Source organism: Myiozetetes cayanensis, unplaced genomic scaffold (genome assembly GCF_022539395.1).
Source record: "Myiozetetes cayanensis isolate MyiCay16 unplaced genomic scaffold, myiCay2020 scf9, whole genome shotgun sequence".
In the NCBI taxonomy this organism is placed as follows: Eukaryota; Metazoa; Chordata; class Aves; order Passeriformes; family Tyrannidae; genus Myiozetetes; species Myiozetetes cayanensis.
Window position 1 is genome coordinate 11,003,376 of NW_026088185.1, and position 23,352 is coordinate 11,026,727.

The 23,352-nt window shown below is 36.7% G+C and overlaps 1 protein-coding gene across 3 annotated transcripts in view; it reads right to left on the reverse strand.

The window, feature by feature from the left end:
* The window catches only part of HYCC2 (hyccin PI4KA lipid kinase complex subunit 2), a 52,061-nt gene that overhangs the window by 19,125 nt on the left and 9,584 nt on the right, over positions 1–23,352 (reverse strand). For all 3 annotated transcript variants that reach the window (XM_050339502.1, XM_050339503.1, XM_050339504.1), the window contains 7 exons: positions 12,747–12,849; positions 10,814–10,892; positions 9,625–9,726; positions 4,452–4,631; positions 2,423–2,503; positions 1,698–1,813; positions 836–931 (listed from right to left, as the gene is read on the reverse strand). In XM_050339502.1, the coding sequence (XP_050195459.1) occupies positions 836–931; positions 1,698–1,813; positions 2,423–2,503; positions 4,452–4,631; positions 9,625–9,726; positions 10,814–10,864 (626 nt within the window). In that variant the 5' untranslated portion in view covers positions 10,865–10,892; positions 12,747–12,849. The remainder of the gene's footprint in view (positions 1–835; positions 932–1,697; positions 1,814–2,422; positions 2,504–4,451; positions 4,632–9,624; positions 9,727–10,813; positions 10,893–12,746; positions 12,850–23,352) is intronic.

Genomic DNA, 23,352 nt, shown 5'->3' on the forward strand with positions numbered 1-23,352 from the left:
CTAAAAATGTCTTGATACAACAGAGATTTTAGTTAATTTTCAGATTTATTTTTCAAAATATAAATACACAACATGAAAGATTCTTATGTTCCTTTCCTAACCACTACAGCAGTTTTGTAACAGTGCCTTGAGATGTGGCTTGCTGATAATCCAGCGTTATTTTCCTGTAGCCATCAACCCCACTTGTTTTCTTCAAAACATCTTCTTCAACCAGTTTCTAAGGAATGAGGGTGGCAAGATGTTCTCTGCTGCCAGACACCAGGCAGAAGACCCTCCCCAAAATTCAGTAACTGAAACCAATTTTCTTTAAAGGAAACATTTCAGTGGTTCAGAAGAGAAATATGTCATCTCCCATCTAATGTATGATGACAGCATGAAATCACCCTTTACCTAAAGTTAGATAATACATATACCATATTCTTGAGAATTGCTCTCAGCTGCCTTCTAAAAAGCACTCTCCTTGAAAACGGGTCCTGCCTTCCCATACACCACCTCCATAAAAACCAGGATCATCCATTCTATCAGTTTACTATCTGCATCTTCATCATGGAAGCCACTAATACATAGTACCTGCTGCACTGTTTCCAAAACAGAAATCCCTTGCATACAAAATGTTCTCTCTCCTCTCTACTCAAAGAACAGATCTAATTTTCAGATGCAGGAAAATTCAACGTGTTTGGCAAATTTAGCATAGCTGTAACTCAAGTGAAAATGATGGAAGCATACCAAGAACTAATCCATTCCCATCAGAAAGCACCTTTTTTTTTTTTTACTGGATGAATATTTAGAAGTCGAGATGCACCCTGAAAGACTATTTCAAAGGCAAGTGTCTCACCTGGAACCCATCGTACAAAGGGACTGGTAAGAAGAAGCAGGCATATAGACAATAGCAGAATTGTAGCATAGCATAAGAAAGCTCAGCACCTCAAACCTGGAAAGAGACAAGAGCAAAACCTTGCATGGTTTAAATTCTTAACATTGCATGAAAATTTAACCCCAAAAGTCTACAATTCAGTCTCAAAAAATACCCCACAGGAAGAAGTATCAGAAGTAAATACACAAATCCTTAAACCCTCTTTCATTACAGTTCATTAACTTGAAATTATCAAAAGGTTATCAGAGGGTCACTATAAACACTTAAAATTATTATTACTGAAAGCCATTAGCCTATGCAGGAACTACAAAGGAAATAGGATATGGTATAACATTTGGACAAAGCTATAGAACTGGAAATGTCTGCAATGCATTCAAAATTATTTTATCAGTTTTCCCAGAGCTGTCTTTAAACACAGGTAAAGCTGGCAGTCACTAAACATCAGGGCAATTTATTGCACCCCTAGTTCTGTCTATCCACTTAGCTCCACTCCCTTCTTCCTGTGGAAAAAAAAGTCACAGCCTCAAATCCAAAGCTGAATTTTGTTATACTTCAAGAAAAAAGTGAACAGCCAGCCATAAACCCAAAGATATTCCTTACCTACACAGAAGTGACAGAGAAGTTACTCTTCTAAATTAACTAGTAGAAGCACATAAAAATTTGGAACAAAGGAAAAAACCCCATTATACCTCAAGATTACCAAAACTTGTTCTCTAGATTTGTTTCCAAGCATTTAATGCTGAGAAAGGACTGATCACATAATATATTTGGTCTTAATGTTTAAGGACTTGCCTCCCTAGTGAAGCCAGAGTACATCACCTACCGGTTCTGTGCTGTGAAGGTTTCTCTTTGAGGATGAAGATCACTGTAAACTACTCTGATTAGATCATGCTGACTTAGAGCTCCTTCAGTTAAAGCCATGGACCCGATAGTAGAGGGCTAGAAGTAGGGGGTAGGAGGAGGGGGGGAAACAAAGCATAAGTAAAAGGTCCTCAAAAAACTCCTAACCACTCAAGCCAAAAGACACACTTATCTTGTTATCTGTAAAAATGAAGATTATTCCAGAATGCAGTAAATCTAAAAACATTACCTAATTTCATTATTGCAAACAGCATCCACACTTACAAGCAACAGAGCAGTCGAGAGCAATTTTCAACTTTGATTGTTACCTATCCATTTATAGTAATGTCCTAATCACACAGACTTTTGTCCAGAAACAGTAGAGAAAGCAAAACACAATTCCAAGTTCTAACTGTATTAAGGAGCTAGAAGGAACACTAATTTTATACTAGCACATATACTAATCACAGCCACAACTACAACACCACTAACATTTGTTTAAAATGGGCACTGTCAGCAAAGATTTTTCAACATTTACGTTCCTTTTCTTCAACTAATGCTATTGAATTCGATTACACTAATTGCACACTAGTGACACTGAAAACTTACTGCAACAAGATGGATCTAAAATAGCCTGCGGCATCAAATGGATCCAGTTTTCATTCCTCTAATAGATCCAATTCTAATTTACCACAGCAGCTCTCTTACCTCATGATATATTGAGGGTTTAGATAACGAAGGGATGGTGAAAGATAAAACTTTGTTGTTTCCATCTTTGTCAGCAATTTCCTGCATTAAAAACAAGACCAAAACCCAAACAGAAGTAAGGCTATAGAACTCGGAGGGACTTTCAACTCTTAGAAGGTATTTCAAAAATAAGTCAGATGACCCCATCTCCTAGCACCCCAAGCACTCTGTGCATTTGCAGAATATCAGCAAATTTACATGCACATTTAAGAAGTGGGAAAGCCACTGCAGAATCAGCTTGCAACACTTTAAAAAACCAGCCGGGGCTCCTTGATGGGTGTGACTTCCAAAACAAACACACAAAACAGGAACAAAAAAGCTTTTCTAGCCCACCTTTACATTATAACATTTATTTATAACAGAACTGCAATCGTGGAGCAAGGCTAAACTTCAAGCCCAAAAGAGACTGACACACGAGGGCTGATGAGTCACTTGCTGACAATGGATGGTATTTCATAATAAATGCACCACAGAGAAAAGGTGAAATCAAGGGGACTGGCAAAGTTTCCTCAGGCATGCTATCAGTGGGAAATACACAGTGTTCTCTCAAAAGGCTTTCAGACTGGTCATATTTTATAGTTGCTGGGCTACTACACAAGCAAACCCAGCAGTTTTTAAAGAAAATGTACTAAGAGCAATTATATAAGACTATTCCAAAAAGGAGTCTAAAATATTGCCTTGTGCACTTTGTACAGCAAATTTTCAAACAATAAGCTCCAGTCGTTCCAGCTTATGTAAAATTTAGCCCGAGGTAACTCCGTACTTGTAGCAGGTTTTAAGGATTACAACAGAAGGGCAGCTGACAGAATTTAGCAGAATGCAAAAGATTTATCCCTATCTTTTATTTTGTAAGTATTGAGAAACTAACTTCAGTCCCTCAAGTCTCAGAATATATGCAGAAAAATATCAACTTCATTAAAGATAAAAAGTAGTGGGAGACACTGTCCATTCTGAGGTCTCTTCCTGAATCTGGAGAGATTGGAGAAATTACTGTCCTTAAAACATATGAATCACTGACATGACTTTAAAAGGAACTGCAGAAGAACCTTCATGAGACAATGGGCAAAAAGATAAACATGCTACTTCAATCCAATAAACAGCACCAAAAATCAGCAAGCAGTTCCCAGTGCTTTTTTCTATCAGAATGAATCTAAGATATTTAGATCTTCCAGTTGCTCGAGCTGATCTACAAATGCATAACTATAATATATTTTATTTTTAAGAATCACAGTTTGGCTGTTCTGTGTCTTATCATGTGTAGAAATATAATACACAATTCAAAGGAGGGGTTTACAATGACAGCACAGGGAAGGACAGTGTTTCAGTAGAGTATGTTTTAACACAGAAATTCCCATTAGAGAATGCCTATTGTGGCAGTATTGCTGAATTTATCAAACAGCCTTATAACACTACAAAAGTAAACATTTCCAGGCTAAGATAAGGATATAAAAAACTATTTTTACATTCAACAGCCAAACTTAATAATTTATAATTACTTTTACTTATTCTTAAAATCACAGTTCCCCTCCAGACTCTGACTCAACTGTACACATGTATGTATCTAAGTGCATGCAGGGTGGTTTCATCTTCAAATTACCCTTAAAGACACATTCAGAGTAAGTGGGAGAGAGTGGGAAGTGACACACTTACCAAACATATTAGCCTGACAATCACAGAAAGCTGTATTTTGGAACATTAAGGAGGGCTACCTATTTCCTTACAAACACAAGTATATAACAGTTTGAGAAAGCCCACGAGATGATCCTTTTCAGTTAAAATGTTTTTCCCATAGAAGATAACTATAAAATATTAAAAGTGAGCACGTCCTTACTAAACCTTCATTACATCATCTTTTTCTCCACATTAAACACGCTTTCATTTAAGTGTACTTTAATTTTAAAGATGCTGTTGCAATAATTGACTTTATTCCCAGTGGTCAGTGATGCAAAACTTAAAGCCTTCCTCCCCCATTCCCACTCATGTCACTGACCAAGTTGTAGATGCCCAGCAGCAGCGCTTCGATGCAGCCGTTACTCTGCCTGTCCCTGCTGGCAGTCAGACGCAGGTACACCCAGATCAACTCCGGCAAGAACTGCAGCGTGAATCTCTTGAGCCGAACTTCAGAACTACGATAAAGTTCAAAGAGCTGGTGGCAAACGGGCTCCAGGAGCTGTGGAAAAGGCAAAAAGAGCTCATGACTTATTGGTAGGTTTCTCTACTAAGGGAGAGTGAAACAGTGAATGTGGGGCCTGTACCATATGGCCACCACAGCCAGTAAAAATCACATTCTTTGATGGGAGTGAATCAAAATGGTACCTGCATTCCTTTTAAGGAGATCCACAAGGACAGACCTCAGGGGGACTGGCGTGTTGTATTGGGCAATGTGGCTTTACTGCGACCACTACCATGAGTGCTTTGAGACAATTATTCTCTAGGGCTGTCAGTATGAGATTTATTCTCTATACAGGTACTAATTTATGGCGTGTGACACACACGTGGCTTGAACTATGTGCACCATAAAACTTGATTAGTGCAGCTGTAAGGTCTATAAAAGTTTAAAGGTTAAAGATTAGCTGCTAATGATAAGCCCATTGACAGAAAATACGAATTGATTTGTTACCTACAGCTTTTTAGTCTCAAACCCAGCAAGTGTGCATATGTTTATTACAATGCAAAACTGATCTTTCCATCTTGAGCTGCACTTCAGGTTTCAGTACAAGAATCAAAAAAGGCCCCTATCAAGTCAGTGTGATACAAGCACAGGATAAACCTTCAACTTTAAGAGTCTACAATGCCAAACTAACAGTTAAGATGCATCCATGGAATTGCTAATGAACGTCAAACGGTCTCACCTTTTCCCACAACTAATCAAGTTTTAATACTAAAACCAAAAACTGGGGGGAAAAATCCTGAAAAAAAAATATTAAATTTCCAAGACAAATTTTTGTAAGGTTTGTGACCACTATCTACCATTGCATTCTATTAAAAAGAATGACCTAAGGAAAATACTTATGAGATTCACTGTCCAAAAAGACAGAGGCATACATGTAACCTAAAGCATCTATGCTCATCATATAGAAGAGTTATGGAGTCAGAAAACAGAGGTCACAATCTCCAACAAGCCTTCTTTCTAACAGTACAGGCTTTATGCAGCTTGCTTATACATACACACACACACAAAATATAAAACATCAAATTATACATGTTTTTAGAGCAATAAAAACCTTACACTTGACCAACACAGTTGCAGCTGTATTGGAGAGACAAAAAGTCCCTGGCTAACAGCAGAGGGACAGACATTCCTGTGAGTGAGTAGTGTGAATGTTTGATAAATGTGCAATGCCAAAAACCTACAAATGTACAACTTCACATACACACATTTAGGCTTAGATATTGGACGCTGGTGTATCACAAACACAAAACAGCCATCTGACAGAACTGCCTAAAAAGACAGCTGGCTGCCTTAAGAGAGCATCACCCAGGAAGCAGTGAACACCTCGGTTTCGTTTCTAACACACAGTACTGTGGTCAATGATTGCCATCTTTAAACCACTGATTACATAAGCCACAACAGAACACTGACGTCGAATAAAACTTAGCTGTCAGAGAAATCTCTTAAACAATACTCTGCTGTAAGTACCTTGTGTAACAAGGCTTCTGACTGACAGACTGGCTACTCTAAGCTAGAAGGTTGCATTTACAACAGAAGCAAAGAGAGACTCTGCAAGAGAGGGAGGGAAGAAAGCTGTCAGTGACAATGTTGATACAGAGGGACTGGAACACAGAGATTTTTGCAAGTTATATATATAAAATATAACAATTTTTGTTTGGGGACCTAAATGAAATTAGATGTCTGCAAAGCTTCTGTTGCAATCATTTTAAGGAAAAAAAAGTGATACAGCTTTCTCTCTCAAGTTGAGCATATATTATTTTAGCTAGTATATTTATTCCAGTATTCATACATACATAGCACTTTATGTTCAAAAGAGGGAGAAGGAGATCCTTTCTTAATTAATATTTACTTAGTAGAAACTCCTATCTAAAAATGCCAAAATAATTATTCAAACCAATTGTTACAGGAAATGTTCAAATCCTCAGAGACAGAACTGTATCTGTGTTTCATGAAAGGCCTAGCACATTTCAGATGTTCAAATTTAAGAAGTGGTTAACAAATAATTCAGACATTACTAGAATGAATTTTCTAGATTTTCTGTAAAAGGCAATATGATCAGGAAGCTAGTGTAAAAAAGAAAAAGAAATCTCTGAAAAGAATACATACAAGCATATCTGCAGGGAGATGGCAAGTGCAAGAAAATCTAAAAACTATTATCTGAAACCAGATATATACAGAGACAATGCTATAAATAGTACTTCTATTAGATTAGAGATGACAGCAGCCCAAAGCTCTTTTCTATTTGAAATTAGCCAGTCTAATCCAAGTCCCATTAAAAACACGGAAAAGAAAAATTTATTTTGGCTTAAGTCAGATGAGACTCAACCAGAGCAGTTATTGAGTTTATTCTACCTACTTTCAAATGAAATTTTTATAAAATTAATCTTTTAAGTGCAACTATGCTCCCTAAAAAGATACAAGCAATATCCAGAGACTGGTGTTGCAAGCATGCAAATTCTCCTCATTTTTAGTAGTTGACATATTTGTTGTGCAAAATGTTTAACAACTGCACATTACATAGGGCAAAACCCGTAACTACGATCGTGCTTTTGGTGTGTTCAGAGCTTTGAGGCTACAAGAAAGAGCTGCCATCACAGAGATGCCACAACACAAATACTTTTAAAAGCATGAACACTCGAGATTTCCCTATCCAAGTATAGTAGGATAGTCTCCCACCTGGAAACTTGACACAAGTTAAGAAAGAACAGATGTTCTCCTTGCATCATAGTTATCTGGCTTTTCAAAGAGCCAGCCTCTTCCAATTAATCCTCTGAATATAAATACTGAGAAGGCACTGGGTAAACAGAGGAAATCGAGCTTTTGTCATCAGCAGTGGGTGTATACGTGAACTGGCACACTCTTTCATTCCAAAGATCTTCCAGTCCAAAGTCAAAGCAAACTGAGAAGCACAGCAATCAGTACAAAAATCCAGAGCACAACATCTCTTATAATCCTATCTCTTTCCTGACAAACTAAAGACTCATAATTAAAAAATCTTTCCTATTAGCATAAACAGCAATCAGCATAACAAAAAAAATGAACTTTTACTGGCTTAAATATGCAGTAGAAGAGAATGATCTAATTTACACCTCACAGAGATGCAAACCAGTCATATTTTAAGTAAACTGATAAATACTTTTAGTTTGGCTTATTTATAAGTTGGCCAAATCTTAAGAGTCATATCTTGAAGTTAAATACAATGTATTATAAAATGCATGACAAATACTGGAAATGCTTACAGTTTTGAAGAATTCAACTGTGGTAGAAAAGTAATGTGCTCATTTTAGGTTTAATTATCATATAATGAGTGAAACCATTTATTATTTGAAGAGTACTGGGTCTGGGAGTGCTTGGCATTGCAAAGGTGATGTTATTCTGTTTCATGGCTGCCCTCTCAAGTTAAACCTAATTAGCCTCACATGAATATTCAATGTTTAAATTCCAGCAGAGAATTAACTTGACATCCATGGAGTATTCCACAGCCACGAACCAACTCTAAAAACTACTGAACTATCTAAAAACCAGTACTTCAAAACTTAGAGCCAATGTTACTACAAAATTATGCAATGTAATGAATTTACTATATTTACATTCCTCCCACACAAATAAGTCTGGAGGAAGTGCAACAAGGAAATACAAACTGCCTTGACAAGTACAACCTGCAGTTAGATGTCTTGGGGCCTGGGACTGCTTATCTTATTCCTGATATCAGAATCAGGCCCAAACAGCAACAGCTGTTCCAAAGAGTAATATTTGACAAACATCAGTGAACAATAACATAAAATTACTGTCACACCCCTAAGAAGATACTCTTTATGCAGGTCTGGTTCTTTGTACATTTAAAAAAAAAAAAACAAAAAACAAAAAACAAGCTTATTCTCAAAGCAAAGGCAAGCTTTTACATTTTCAGGAGTACACACAAACACAAATACACAGCAGCAATGGTGGCTCAGGTTGGAGAGAGAATAACAGCAGCTTCAGTACAAGGAGAAAGGTCACCATGCAGGTTATTTATAATACTGAAATGGAGCTGACAGCTATGAAGCCTTTGCTTTTTTTTTTGAATTGCATGAGCATTATGCAACCTCCTTGAAGCTCAATCAACCATTCAGCTTCCAAAAGCAACTGAGCTGTGCTCAGGAAAATAAAGAACTTCCTTGCTGTGTACACTACCCATTTCATTTATAAATACATACAAGACCACGGATGACACAGCAAATACTTTGAAGCATTTTATCTAAAGTAGTTTACACACTGGAGAATGGCATGCTTGCACAATCTATTCAGAAGTTGTATTTCACACACTTGCCCAGAAATGCTCCTAGCAGAAGCCACTGGGTTGGAAAGCTGTTTAATGTCATATCCAAGATGAATTATGGACAAGGGTAAGGTAAGTTTTCATTGTGTCTATTTATATTTTGGGGCCCTGCCTCTGCTCTTGTTTACAGCAGTGTAAACACAGAAGTGATACTAGTGTAAGCACAAGAAGATCTTGTTATCTTAATAGTATTTAAAAAATTGATTCCATCATCCACTGAATAAGCCAACAGGAGAGAAGCACATGGGTCTTTCTGAGTTTCACTGCAAGGTCTACTTTGTCTCAGTTCTGACTGAAAGGTAGCTTCTGGGAAGAAATAAAACAAACGAGAAAAAAAACCCTCAAGCCCCCCAAAACCCACAAACTAAAACCCCAAACATATCCCCTCCCCCACAAAAAAACTCACAAAGAACAACTCATGCCAAATAAAATATAATAGTCAATGGTGGCAAGTAAAATCTAGCAGGCAGTGTAAACTGTACTTTTGGAAGCAGATGAGATTGTATCTTACTAGAAATGCATTAAAGTAACTCAAAAAACCAAGTGGGCTGACACATGCTATATTGCAGTTGAAACAAGAATCAAACAAGTTTCATCTCCATTACTCTCAGTTTAGTTGTAGAGGTGAAAGATGTAAGAATGAGAACAAAAATCTTTTTAAAAATCTCCTACCTCATTATTTGGGTCTTGAATGACCTTATAAAGAGCTGGTACCAATGGTTTTTTTCGGTGCAATGTAGCTGCATAGCTGGAAATTTGTGATTCAGGTAATGCCTAAAGAAAAAAAAAAGGTTACCTTGATGATATGGTTACCCTGGTGATAAATTTTTTCAAGTATTAAAGATCTCCAAAAAAGGATTAAGTCTCATCCTAACATAAAAAAAAAATCCTGAAGTTCAGTAAATTTTCAGACTTGCAACCCAGTTGTTCAGTACAAGTTGCTCTCCACACAAATAACTTTTGGGAGCACACAACCACTTTGAGGGTTAAATCCCAAAACAGTTTCAGACTCATCTTTCATTAAATCATTTGCTCTGGGTTGATATGTGGACTCTCTTGCTTGACATTCTGTATTTAACAGGCACTTTTCAAAGATCTTATCAAATCAACTCAACTTATTTTTTAGAAGGTGTGGATAATGCAGAATGAGCACAGACAGCCTCAAGCCTTCCCCAAGCAACCATGGCTGTGGATTTTGTATCCTTGGATCTTAAACAAATTTCCATCAACAGCACATAATGACTAACTATCATCAGTGACGTGAGGAATTACTAATTCGTAATTTAAATAACAGATTAATTTCATATCAGTCGTGAAATCCTGTTTTCTTGTTTATGTATTACACTGTATTTCACTCAGTGTAATTATCAACATGCAAAATAGCTTAAAAATGGTTCAGATTCTTCTTGACAAAACAATTAATTTTATGCAGACCACAGGGGGGGAAAAAATCAAATATTTTTCTTTGATTTTTTTTTAAAGTCCAAATATTTATACTGATTTTTTTTTTTTTAAATAAAAAGTTCTTCAATTACAAATTTGGGCAGCCCTATCCAGCTGTTAGTTAAATTCTATCAGCTTGACCTACACAAAAATACATGTTTTAAGAAACCCCACTGTTACAGCAGTGTTCTGTACTGTAACAACAGTACTCAAAACAACAAAAATAGAACTATGCATTGTAGGTTATGCACCACCTGACTCAATTACACAGCCCTTTTCGTGCTTTATGCATTATAAGAAGTTGAAAGTCAAGTAATAGTTATTTAAAATGTTAATTTTTAATATTACAACCTCCCCCACAACTAAGTCCTGTGGCATGAAGCCAATGGTTGAGCTATCATTCATCTTCTCAGTTCACCTTGAATTCTGACAGCCATTCTTCCACGACACCTCGTTCTGTTCCCAGCATTTTCTTACTTCTTTTGCTTCTCTCTTACCTTTAGAAGAAAAAGGGGAAAAAAAAGAAGTTAAATAAGAGTTCTGGTAGGAAAATTTAGTTTTGTAAAGTCCTACCCCAATGAAAAGCTGTTAACATCTTTCCAGTAGAATTATACAACCTGAAACCACAGGAAAAGTTGCATTTTGGACAACCAGTCCCATTATCTAACCAATGATCAAACTATTTTCTTCTCTTAGTCACAAGTACTGTGCATAAATGGGTAAGGAGGAAAAAGAAGGATTTGGTGCTTCAGGCCAAAATGTACATTATTTAAGACAAACATCATCCCATTCTTGCTCCCTTACCAAATATAGTACAAAGAAAAGACAAGTGAAACAAAATAAAGAGCATCAGGGAACAAATCATGTCAGACTAGCAATGACAATTTTAGATAGAGCTTGAAGTAAAGTAGTTTCATAAAACAAACCAGTTATAAAAAATTCTTATAGCAGAACTTTGCCCCTTAAACCTTAAAGAATTTTGAGGCTTCTCATTCAAATGGCAAGATTTAGCTCTTCTAAAAGTACATTGGAATTCTCAGAGACAAACAAAAAAGAAAACTTGCAAGGACAACTGCTATTTATTTTCCATTTTATATACAACACTCATATTCTGTCAACCGTTGAATTCACATAAATTTAATTCTCAGAGCAACAGCAGGAACTGTCTAAAGCACAAGGCATTATTAGATGCCTTTGCTTGATGTTCAAACAGGTTTAAACAACAAGATAATTCTGTCTTTGTGTGATCTCAGTACAGGTTGTGAAGCCCTGGAAGTCATTAAGGTCCCCAAAAAATTTAGTGTGAAGAAGTGAGTGAAGCTGTAATCTAATATTAGACACTAAAACCTAAGAATAGTGACCTGAAAAGCGATAAATTGAAGGGATAATAAAATATAAAAGCTGTATTAGACATATGAAGAGAATGATTCTTAGTTAAGGTTTCATCAAAAGTTTATTTTTGACAGCACCTGCAGGTTAACAGCTGGCTGAACAGAAACAAGAAACAGAAAATCTGTGAAGAGACACTGTATTTTTAAAAGATTTTTTTTTTCAGAAAAAGAAATTGGTAATTGCTATGCAAGAATTTTATATAACAACAAAGCTATCACACAGTCATAAAATTTTACCATGTTTTCTAAACCTACTAATACCCATCAGTTTCAAAGTCCTTTTTTTTCTTTTTTTTTTCCCATTTTAAACTCTATACAAGTAATGTCAAGAATATATTAAAGGGTAGCATTTGTAGAATTTGTTGTAGAATTTATAAGCACATGAAGTGAATTATTTACATTTTACACTAGCAATTTTGGGGTTTTTTAATAGCCAGTCTACATGACTGGAATCACCTGTTCTCACAATGTACTTGTTTCGGTTTCTGAAAAAAGACTTGTATTTAAGAACAGATTGATAATTGTTAAATGGAAAATGAAGTGAAATAAGATATAAAGCTTCCCAACACCATTTTTAAGTTCATGTAGCATTTTTCAATGGCCCTTGGCAGCAAGTCATTAATACGAACTCCTGTGGGTAAGGAACTGCTCCAGATTTCTAAGGCATGTTGAAATATCCCAAAACACAACAAATTCAGAAATTACATTCATTTAAAATCAAGTAACACTTGGGTGACTTTCTTCAGCAGGAGCACTGACAAATAATTCTATGAAATAACAGAACACAACTCAATAGATTCCTGCAAACAAAGTTTCTGAAGACATCTTTTTTGATATAGGGAAACATATCAGAATGAGACATGGATACAAGTTAATTTAAAACATCATGGGGCATGCTATGGTAGTTGAGTTCTAGGTCACTTTGCCGGGGAAAAGAAAAAAAGCAACATTTAACTTTACCTCTTTAATGAAGTCAATTTTCTAAAGGAGGAAGAGGAGAAGGAATGCAGAAGTTTTTCAACCTGGGATGCATTTGTCAAGCCTTCAAGTACTGCCCCGTTTTCTAGAAGAGGAAGAGAAACTCTGATGACCACAAAATAAGGAAAAAAATAGTAAAGTGAGGCAAACAGTAAGGGAAATATTTCTGGACCTCACAAATGGAAGTTTTTCAAATCCTCTAAAGTACATATGAATCCCTCTGTAACAAAGCACTTTGCCATTAGAAGAAAACAATAAAGGCTCAGTGTTTTAGCAGGACGAAGGCAGGAATTGCCTTAATCCAAAAAGAAGGCTTTGTCACCTATGTGGAAAACCCTTCTGTATTAGTGCAGAGCACCACAAGCACACGTGAAAGGAAAACTGAAGCACTGTTTCTTACAAAGAACAGCGTGAGAAAAATGTAAGATGAAAGAAAAGAGTACTAATAGTATAAAACGCGAACTGAATCAATATCGTGATTTTGGAGAACGTGTACCACCTAATATATTAAAAAGTCTTCCCCACAGTAATTTCCTTAGTACAAATTTCTCACAGAACCAAAATTTCAATGTAACTGTAAAAGTTATGTATTACACTAAAGTTCACCTTTTACTGTAGGATCCCTTCACAGTGAGCATGAGGTAAACAACACACACGAGCCAACTCTAGGTAAATCAGGGAATTTCAGTATCTGGAGACTTCTAACAGGAAACTGAAGGGGTGTATTCCATTCCATACTGCTTATTCAATTAATTACTTTCCAAAATACTCAGTTACTAAAATGTCCTCTTCCACCTCCACCCACCACTGCTATTTAGAAACAGGCTAACAGGAGGTACCATCCTTTTGTGGCTATGCTGTGAATGTTTTCATTACATCCTCATATATACAAACCTATGTCCTCTAAGAATATTTTAAAAACACCTTTTAAAAAAAAAAAATTCCATGCAGAAACCATAAATAATGTACTTCTGAATTAATGAAATTCAAATCATTATTTATGAGGGGGTTGAAAAAACCAAACCAATTTCTACCCTATAGGCACACTGTAGCTGATTATACACAGATTTTTAAACATACACAGGAGACCTGAAAGATAAGTGTATGTTATTGGAATTATCAGGCACACGTCTTTAAGACAGAATATCAGGTCTGTAAGACTTGATTCAGGACTTCTGGAAGCTTCCCAAGTTTTGCAACATTCTAGAAACAGTATCTGATACACACACAGCTCTCTAGAAATGTCATGGGCTCCCAACTAGCTCTGAATTATTACACTTGCTAATTCACTTCACGGAACTGCAGAAAGCGTCAGGTTGGAACCCTAAAGCAAGAATCACTGTTATATACCAGCAAATCAGACAAGGTAATTTCTATTTCTCTACAGTTTTCACCCCCAAAAAAGGACTGAGCACAAGCAGATGGGCACAGACCCAGTTGGAGATTCAGGTTGCAACAGTTCAAAATTTTTCATCCACTTGTCAGTTTGCTTACAGATCAAACCTGCAGGTTTTCTAGAAGTAATTTCAGTAGAAGATAATTAAAAAATAATAATGTACAGAGCATCACAAATGGGGTGTAGAAGTTTAAATTGTCTTACACATAGAAAGCAATAAAATAACTGTCCTTAAATCAGAGGCAAACGCCAGCTGTAACTTATGGCCAAAAACTCCCATCTCTCCCAGATGACTCCTTCAGCTTGGAAGATCCTGTTAAAATCTGGAGGTAAGTAGCTTCGCTCCTCCAGCACTGTACCAGCTTGAGAGACTACTTCAAATCTGTATGTAGTTGACTATTTCCTTGGAGAAACCTTGCAAGGGGGAATTAAGGTTATGCTTAAAAACAAACTAAGAAAAAACCCAAATACAGCGACAACAGCAAAAACCCGTGCCAAAGCACAAATCATGCTTCACAGCAGTCAGTGCACTGGAGTGTGTGCATGAAACCATAGCACACTTCCAACAGGGAAGCCAAACATGTATCTCATAAAGCCACACTGAGCACCACATACTACTGTGTATTTTGAGTAACAACAAATGTTCTTTGCCCTATAGCACTAAAATCCAGAGCAAGACTGCAAGGACTAAGCTAACTGTTGCAGAAACGAGGGAATGCCTAAGGCTATCAAAACCCACATGTATCGTGACAGTAAAAAAGCGGTAGCTTGGAATAAGAGAATACTACAAATAAGTGAAGTCAATTTATTGAAGACTTAGTAATTCCCCAGACTCAGGATTTAGCCTGGCATGTCTAAAGAAATTACAGAACCACTGGGAGTGGCAAGACTAATTCAAATGCCTTACTGAAAACATGGTAGAGATCCCCCTGTGCCCAGTATGTTGAGTCAAAATGCCAGGATCATAATGGCATAACACCTGACCTACCCAAGAAATTAACTCTTCCTACAGGAGTCTATTGAGCCTTAGAGAAAGTCAGTGTACAGCTTTTGTCAAACAAGTCAGCTTCTACAGAATCAAAAACCAAACCTGTGCTGGTGTCAAAATTTGGTGCAGGTACAGTTAAACCCATCTAATGGGTAACTACCAAGGAAAAGAAGTCAACCTTCCCCTCCAGTGCCACACATACCTGTCTCCCAGTGTTTTTGCCTTGCATTGATCTTCCAGCAAGTCTTTTCTGGGAATTTCTTCCCATGTTAAGTCAGCTTCAGAACCACAACTGCTCTAGGAATACAGACGCAGTCCACATCTATTCTGGCCACGGTCACTGTGCTAGTTCAGTTTCAGGACAAATCATCTCTCCCTTTCCGATTATCTGCCTGGATATTAAAAACATTTTGAGGGACTCGTACAGACAGGCAAGGCAGCCAGCTGATGACCTCCCAGTACACTAACTCTGCACTGACTCCTGACATGAGCAGCCAAAGCACAGAGAGCAGCTCGGCAGCGGAGCAGGGAGCGCTGCCCCATCAGCACCGCGCCGGCCGGGCCGCGCCACACGCACCCCAACACATCTGTGGAGCCACAGCAGCTCATGGGACTGTCCCAGCCTGACTCCCAGACTGCACTCTGGGATCTGCACACCTGGAAAGCACATCGAGCTTACAGTTGCTCCCTGCTTTGCTGCACCTCTGGGGGGGAGAAAGTAAATGTATCAAACGCTGTGTGGGTGTGTCTCTAAAATAAACTGGTTCAACTACATTAAGTCCTGTGCATACTTACCCAAAGTTGAAGTGGCCTGAACTAAGAGTATTGAATTTCATTTCCAGAGTGTTCAAATCTCTCCCAAAGCAAACAAAATACAGGGAATATAAGAGATTTCTCATCTTTATTTTAAAAAGACCAAAGGTTTTTTTTCTACTATGGTTCAAATGTTCTTATAATATGAAGGAACCATAATAGCTATTAATAACAGTAATAATTAAATATACTAAATTTTTTTACATATCAAGGGATTAAGATTTCTTAAATACTCAGCAAGCCTGCAAGTTGGAATTCACATCAAAGCACAGAACAGAAAAGTTATAGCTAGGAATGCAGTCACTCAATGTTAAGGCACAAAGGGGCTTCACCAATAAACCATGTTCTTGAGTACCACATCTACATGTCTTTTAAATCAGTGCAGGGATGGTGAATTCTCTATATATTTCTCTATATATTTTGTCTTTGAAAATATGAAAGTCTGAAATAAAACTTATTCCAGCAATCTACTATCAAAACAATGACATTTAGAAGTAAGCTAAGTGCCCAAGAACTTTTGACTACAGTAAAAGACATACAGAAGGGTTTGATCAACTGCTCGTCAGCGAGGTCATTTTTCACTTACATTTAAATCAAGACATACTGACTGAATATATTATTATTTACCAGTCTGCATTTAAACCACTAAACAAGATCAATCTGCAACAGAGAATGATTACCCAAATAATCTGAGCCAGTAGCACTTGCTGTGCAATCAGCTATTACAGTGAGAATTAAAAAATAAAAAAGTGTTCCCAATTCGGTATTAATAATTGATGACATTTAAGAAGATACGACTATTCAAGTATACAGAGGGTTTGAGGGTTTTTTTTTTTGGTTGTTTGTATTTTATTCATGGTTTTTGCTTGTTTGTTTGCTTTAAAGAAGCCAGGATTTTATACTGGTTTAAAAATATATGAGAGATTATATAAACAGGACATGCACTTCAAGAATGAGTCCATTTTTTTGACCATTATATAGTGGATGGAACGATGTATGTAATGGTTTTAGACCCAGTAAATCTGAAAACATGACAGTGGAGTGCACAAAATTGGTAATATGCTCTGATTTGAAATACTGGCCTACATTTGATGCAAACAACTTAAAAAGAAGTACGCATAAGGCAGAAAAATGGTTAAAAAGGTAGCTGATGACAAAGATTGGGAAAAATAACTTCTAACCTGGAAATGGAAATAATTTTTAAAATTCAGAGAAAAGAACCCCTTGTGTTAGAAGCACATAGAATTAGGTGGCAGAGAAGGCAGAAAGGATTTTTTGGTAACAGAGTAATACAAAATAAAACATTAAAATGGAATAAGGGAGAAATGTTACTGTTAACAGTGTGCTGTATCTCACCCTGTAAGAGTAAGACCAGTTGTCATAAAATATGAGGGCAGTAAGCTAGTTTAGATAAACACTAACATCTGTTTTACATAGTTACTATTTGCGTAGAACAAGAAAAATAAAGAAGAAAACTTCATGGTGTAAGCCAGCACTTCACTGATATGCTTTATAAAACCCTTCTCCTCGGAGCAGCTCCTTCCTTACTGCTCAGTACACAGGTGTGCACAGCTTCAGCAGCTACTCCCAAGTTATGTGCCAGACCATATTAAACAGACACTGGAAAATTACTGACACTGACTCTTAGACTAATCTGATCCCAAGAGAAAATAAAAGCAGCCTCGGGAATGTTCAATTTTAGTAGATTACTTCTTCTACTTATTTAGAAGTGCATGTATTATAATATACGTTTCTTACAATAAACATATCCCAAATACCATCGTGATTTTCTTCTACCCATTTACCTAAATATATTATTCTACTACAATCCTATTTAACAGAGAATTATATAAATTGTCATTTTGGTGAGGACGTAAAACAATAAATTGAAAAACTGTTGTCCTTAACAAATCAGAGCTACAACTGCAACTTGGCATTCAAAACAGGTACAAGCATTCTGCCAGAACTCTCTTGGCCATACAGCCCCACAGTGCAGAGGAACAGAAACTTCTACCAGACATAAAACTGAAAGGAACAAAACATTCTCTGGACAGATACAAATTTAAATCATCACCTCAAGCCTTCTCTTTAATAGAAAGAGAACCCTCTTCCATCTCCATTGGTAATGTAATTGTAAGCTTAAGCAGACAGATTTTAAAGCATTCCAACTTTAAAATACCAATGCTGACATATTCTGTATATGGGATTTAGGTTGCCAGCCTTATTAGACAAGCCTTAGTCATTCAAGTCGTGCAAAACAACTTGGATAAGACATTTCTTCCATGCCCACTCTGACTCACGAGTAACAACCAGGCTAAAAAACCTTCGTTTTTGGAACCAGCAACAAAGAAAGTTACATGAAAACAGTGGAAAAAAGCCTTACCACAGTGAAGTGAAAGATGATTGGCAATAGCCCTGCAAACTTTCATGGTACCATACTTGCACAGTAAGATCCACTTCTTCTCAAAAAGGTGGCAAGAATTTCAGCTGCTGCCAAACGCAGGGTAAAGAAAAGGTACAGCCCATCTGTTCCAAACAGACTCCTCTAAGTGATTTTAAGGTCTAAATTATCTTCTGTGCCTTTTCAAGCACCAGAAAGCTCAGCTGCCAACCTTCTATCTTTCTACCATTACTACAGGGAAACTGTGCTTTGCAGATACACAATTGCTGAAGACAAACAAACAGGGCAGTGTGAATGAAAATACAACAATGAAAATAGACACTGTGTAACAGTTTAAAAAAACTCTTTTAAAGCTAGTGTTTTCATCCTATTGCAGAGTAGAAAGCTGTGGAAGTCAGGTGACTCTATAGAGAAAAATTTAAGTCCCATTTGCCTCACAGAGGCAAATAAACAGAGCCTGTATAAAACACAATTGTACACCTGTAGCTAAATCCCTCTCTTAGGAGTTCATGCAACGAATAAAGCAGGAAAGAGAAGAGTTAAGATGATCAAGAGTGTGGAAGGAGAAACTCATCTTCTGTATACGAAGAAAATACTCTTCTATGTCCCTTACAGGATTTGGGAAGCAATATTAATAAAGACATTATCCTGCTGCCTTGAATAGTGCAAAACACATTAATTATTCTATTATAAAGACCTGACGCAGTTACAAATACACACACACTGGGTTAGCCACAGAAACGTTACCTCATTCTCTCAGCACCAGTTTCCTTAGAAACAACTTCACGTAGTCATCCTACACGAAACCTAAAACATTCTCCTGTCAGGATCCTGGTGATAACCCATCCTACACTAAACAATACAGGCTTGTCCTCCCTTTGCATCAGTTCATCCACCATCACTCTTCTTACGCCAGTCTGTCTGTATGAACTTCTTTATTTACAACAACATTTCCATGCAAATTACTTTCCGTGTAACCCTACCTCTCCTAAACACCTTCTTGGTTTACCATTTTGGTTCAAGAAGTAAATGAAATCTAGAAAGACTTAAATAAAGCTACAAAATGCATAGGGGAAAAAAAGGAGTAAAAAACCCCAAACAAATCTAACAGCAAACTAATATTTGCAAAGCCACGGTTAAGAGACACTCAGTGCTAAGTTCTAAAAATGAATAGGCACAGGATAAAGAGAAATCTTGAAACAAAATTTCTGTGGGAACAAAACTAAAACAAAATTCAAAACCAAAAAACAACAACAACAACAAAAAAAAAAAAACACAATAAAAAAACACACCACAAAACCCCCTCAACATGAGCTTTGGAACAGAGCTGCAGATATTACACTAAGATCTTGCCAGGAAAGGAAAAAAAGTAATGCAGGAACAGCTCTAGAGATATGAACTGCAGATTCTAAGCAGTTTCCTATTTCTGAACTGTAAAACCGTCACTTGATAAAAATAAATGCCTGTTATATTATGAAAATAGCCATAACAGAATTGAAGTCCTCTGTCAACTCCAGACCAACACATATATTCCAATATCAGTATATATTTCTTGCTGCAGTATCCGGTACCAACTGTAATTCACACAAAATGGAATTTAGGTTACATATTCATTAATTAATCTACCTAACCTCCTTTTTTCTACCCTAAATATTCTCAAAGAGACCTAACCTAAAGGATCCTCTTCTGAAAGTAATAAAAACCCTTATTCTAATCTTTCCAATTTCCAGATGGTAAAGCCTCCAGCTCCAGGAAGTAGTGTAAATAGATAAGTGGAGGTGACAAATTTTCCCCCCATCCACACACTTATTTAAACATTCACAAATTCTTAAATGAGTGGAATCTTCAAATTTATCTGAATTTACTTCAGTTATAGCTAAAATTATGTCATCTTGCTTTCTTTAAAATTATACAGTAAGAATACAAAGTTCCAAAATAAACTTTCGAAATGCCAGAGTTAAAATAAAGGTCTGTAAATATTAAGATATATCGTTTCATTACACAATGCCATAGATTTCACGTGTGACTCAGATGCATCATTCACATTTAAGATGCATGGTTTGCAAGGATAAAATTAATTCTGACTGATATTCTGGTCTTACTTTTCCAGTACAAGTTCCCAGACTTCAAAAAGCACACACTGAACAACAAATACAGTGACATGAAACATCCCAAAATCACACCACTACTCATCAAGATGAACAACTCCAGAACAGCACAGATCTCTTCTGCTTTTCCTAACAGAATACAGGAGGAAGTTGAACCCTACACACATACAGGACAGACTTAAGCCACACAGAGCCTGTTTGCTGTTACAGGTAAAGCAGAGTAGCATCAAGAATCCTGAAATCTGAGATCTGCTTCAGCTTTCCCAGCTAGAAGTGCTCAGAGCGGAGCTGCCTTTAATACCTCCAGCTGTCACTTCCCAGGAAACCATTTGTCTTCTTCCATGCCGTGCATCACAGCACTGTCTCAGTGTCAGTCATTTTCAATCTCCCTTTAGCTTTCTGGAAGTTACAAAGGGGTTTTAGGAACTGCAAAGACCAGTCTCACAAAATGAGAGGAAAAACACTGCTAATTTTTTATTGGGATTAGACAGACTGTACAAGTCAGAATTTCCACACATAAGAAACAAAACATGGTCCTGACTATCTTAATTCTGCATAACATAATCCATTAAGAGCTATGTGAACATCAACAATCCACAGAGTTGACCCAACTGATTAAGGTAATTGTGCTATAAATGATGCTTATGAACAACCCTACTAACTTCACTAGAATTCCTCCAGAGCAAGAAATTACATGGCCTTTGTTGGACTCTCCTTCACAGAAAGCAGTCATAGAAACAGTGGCTCTACAGAAAATGAAACCCTTTTTTATCATCTTACTAGAAGCTCTCATGAAACTCTGAAACTCAGCTTACCATAACTGGCATTCTGTGGCCTATTAGCTGGAAGGATATGCTACTCCTCTGTGAAATACCTGTATGGGAATTAAAACATTAGTAAATGTAAATTAGTGCAACAACTACACCAGTTACCTCCTTTGCCTGGGTGTGAGTTTAATAATTAATCTTCACTGCTGAATAGTTAAACACAATGCATATTGTTTACAGGGTTGTTATTCATCTCCTATCAAACCAATATTAGAACAGAATACAGACTGATCAGTTGTAAGGAAGGACTAATTAATATTTTAGTGAGAAATTATAAATTTTTCATATATTTTTAAATAATGCTTTTTAAATATATATTTAAAATAAATAGAGGACGCTAAGTTACAAATATACATGGAGGTGTTTCTTGGGGAGGGTGTTTGGTTAGTTTTTGTGAGCTTTTTTAATCTGAAATTTAAACTCTTTTGAGGGGGGCAAAACTTTACATATCTTCAGGAACATAATATAAACACAGTGACAATAACTTCAATCAACCTAATCTTTTATCCACCCTTTTAGGCAAGACTTTCCACAACACTTTTCGTTTATTTACTGATGGTCAATTTTACCACGATCTAGGTTTTCAAACATATTTTCTTGCACTCAAAAAAACCCTCACTGAGGACTCAGTGTTCCAATCTTTAGCCATTTTTACATAACCTCAGCCTGCACAGAGATACTCTGGGGTTTTGTTTGTGATACTGAATAGTTTTCTTGCTTAAAAAAAAAAAAAAAAACAAACAACTTCAAAAGCAGTTGGTAGAACAGTGTTTCTCCTTCCCTCAAGTCTCCTGAGTAAATTTATCCTTGGAAAAAGACCAGAGGTGGCCTTATAAGCAAATATGTCAAAGAGTTATACTACTGCTTTTTGCAACATTAACCTTCTTCAGCAAATCCTGAGTATTATATATACTTGAAATAGAAATACATCCACATATACTAAACATAAAGAGTTTCTTTATTCTTTTACAGGTAAGTCGCACTGCCCATCTGGGTAACCTTTACAATCTTACCTTTTTAATTAGTTACACTGGCAGAAAGCAAATTCAGTCCATTCTCTTCAAACACATAATCAAAAAATTTTAATCAAAGCCTGATTTTAATTAAACAGCCTGTTCTGTTTCACTGCACAATTGTGCTGATAGGGATCAGCAGCATTTACCAAAGTTCAAGCACGAGTCACCTGAAATTGCTAGATTATACATTTTTGGTGTAAGTAATATAGCCAATTAACAGCCTTCATACAGCGTGCCCCTCAAAACACACACACAGTCTTTCAAAGGCAACTTAGACAGAAGGTTTAGAAATACTGAGGTTATTGGCATGCACAGTGGATCTGCAGAGAGAACACTGAGTAACTACTCAAAAAGTAGGACTGATCAGGTATAAAGCCAAAACAAAACCAAAAAACCCCCCACACCACCAGGAAAACAAAAATATCCCAATAACAAACCAAAACCAAGGCACACAGTCCACATGGGACTTCTTCAGCACAAGAAAAAAATGTTCTGAACAAAATACAAACTCATACCTAACACCCTGGTGCCTGCAATTATGTGCAGATTTGCAAGTTAAGATGATTACACCATAATTCTTTCTTATCAGTGAGTTTCATACTTGGGGGAGAAATCCCCATGCTTTTTGCCTTATCTGCCAACTATCCAACTGGCACTTCGAAAAGACTTTCATAACTGCATTTTAACAATTTTGTTCCCTAATCAGTTCTGTTACATTTGAATGATTAAAACCAAGATGGAAACTTCAAACATTCCCCTGCAATAAAAAAGGAAATCCTAATAAAAACCCTTTTCATTTCCCACAGATGAGACGCATATGCACAAACACGCAGAATTTACTTATAGCAACATTACACACTTTAGAAGCTCTACAGTCTGCATTCACAGAGACAAAGAGATAATCAGTGCAATCTATTCCAAGCCTACACACATTACTAAAGCAGAATGCCCCGGCAGCTCACAGAAATAGCAATAAAATTAACTACTATGAGAATTCTGCATGAAGCCAGTACGTGCAGGAAAGGTATTTTTATTTTGT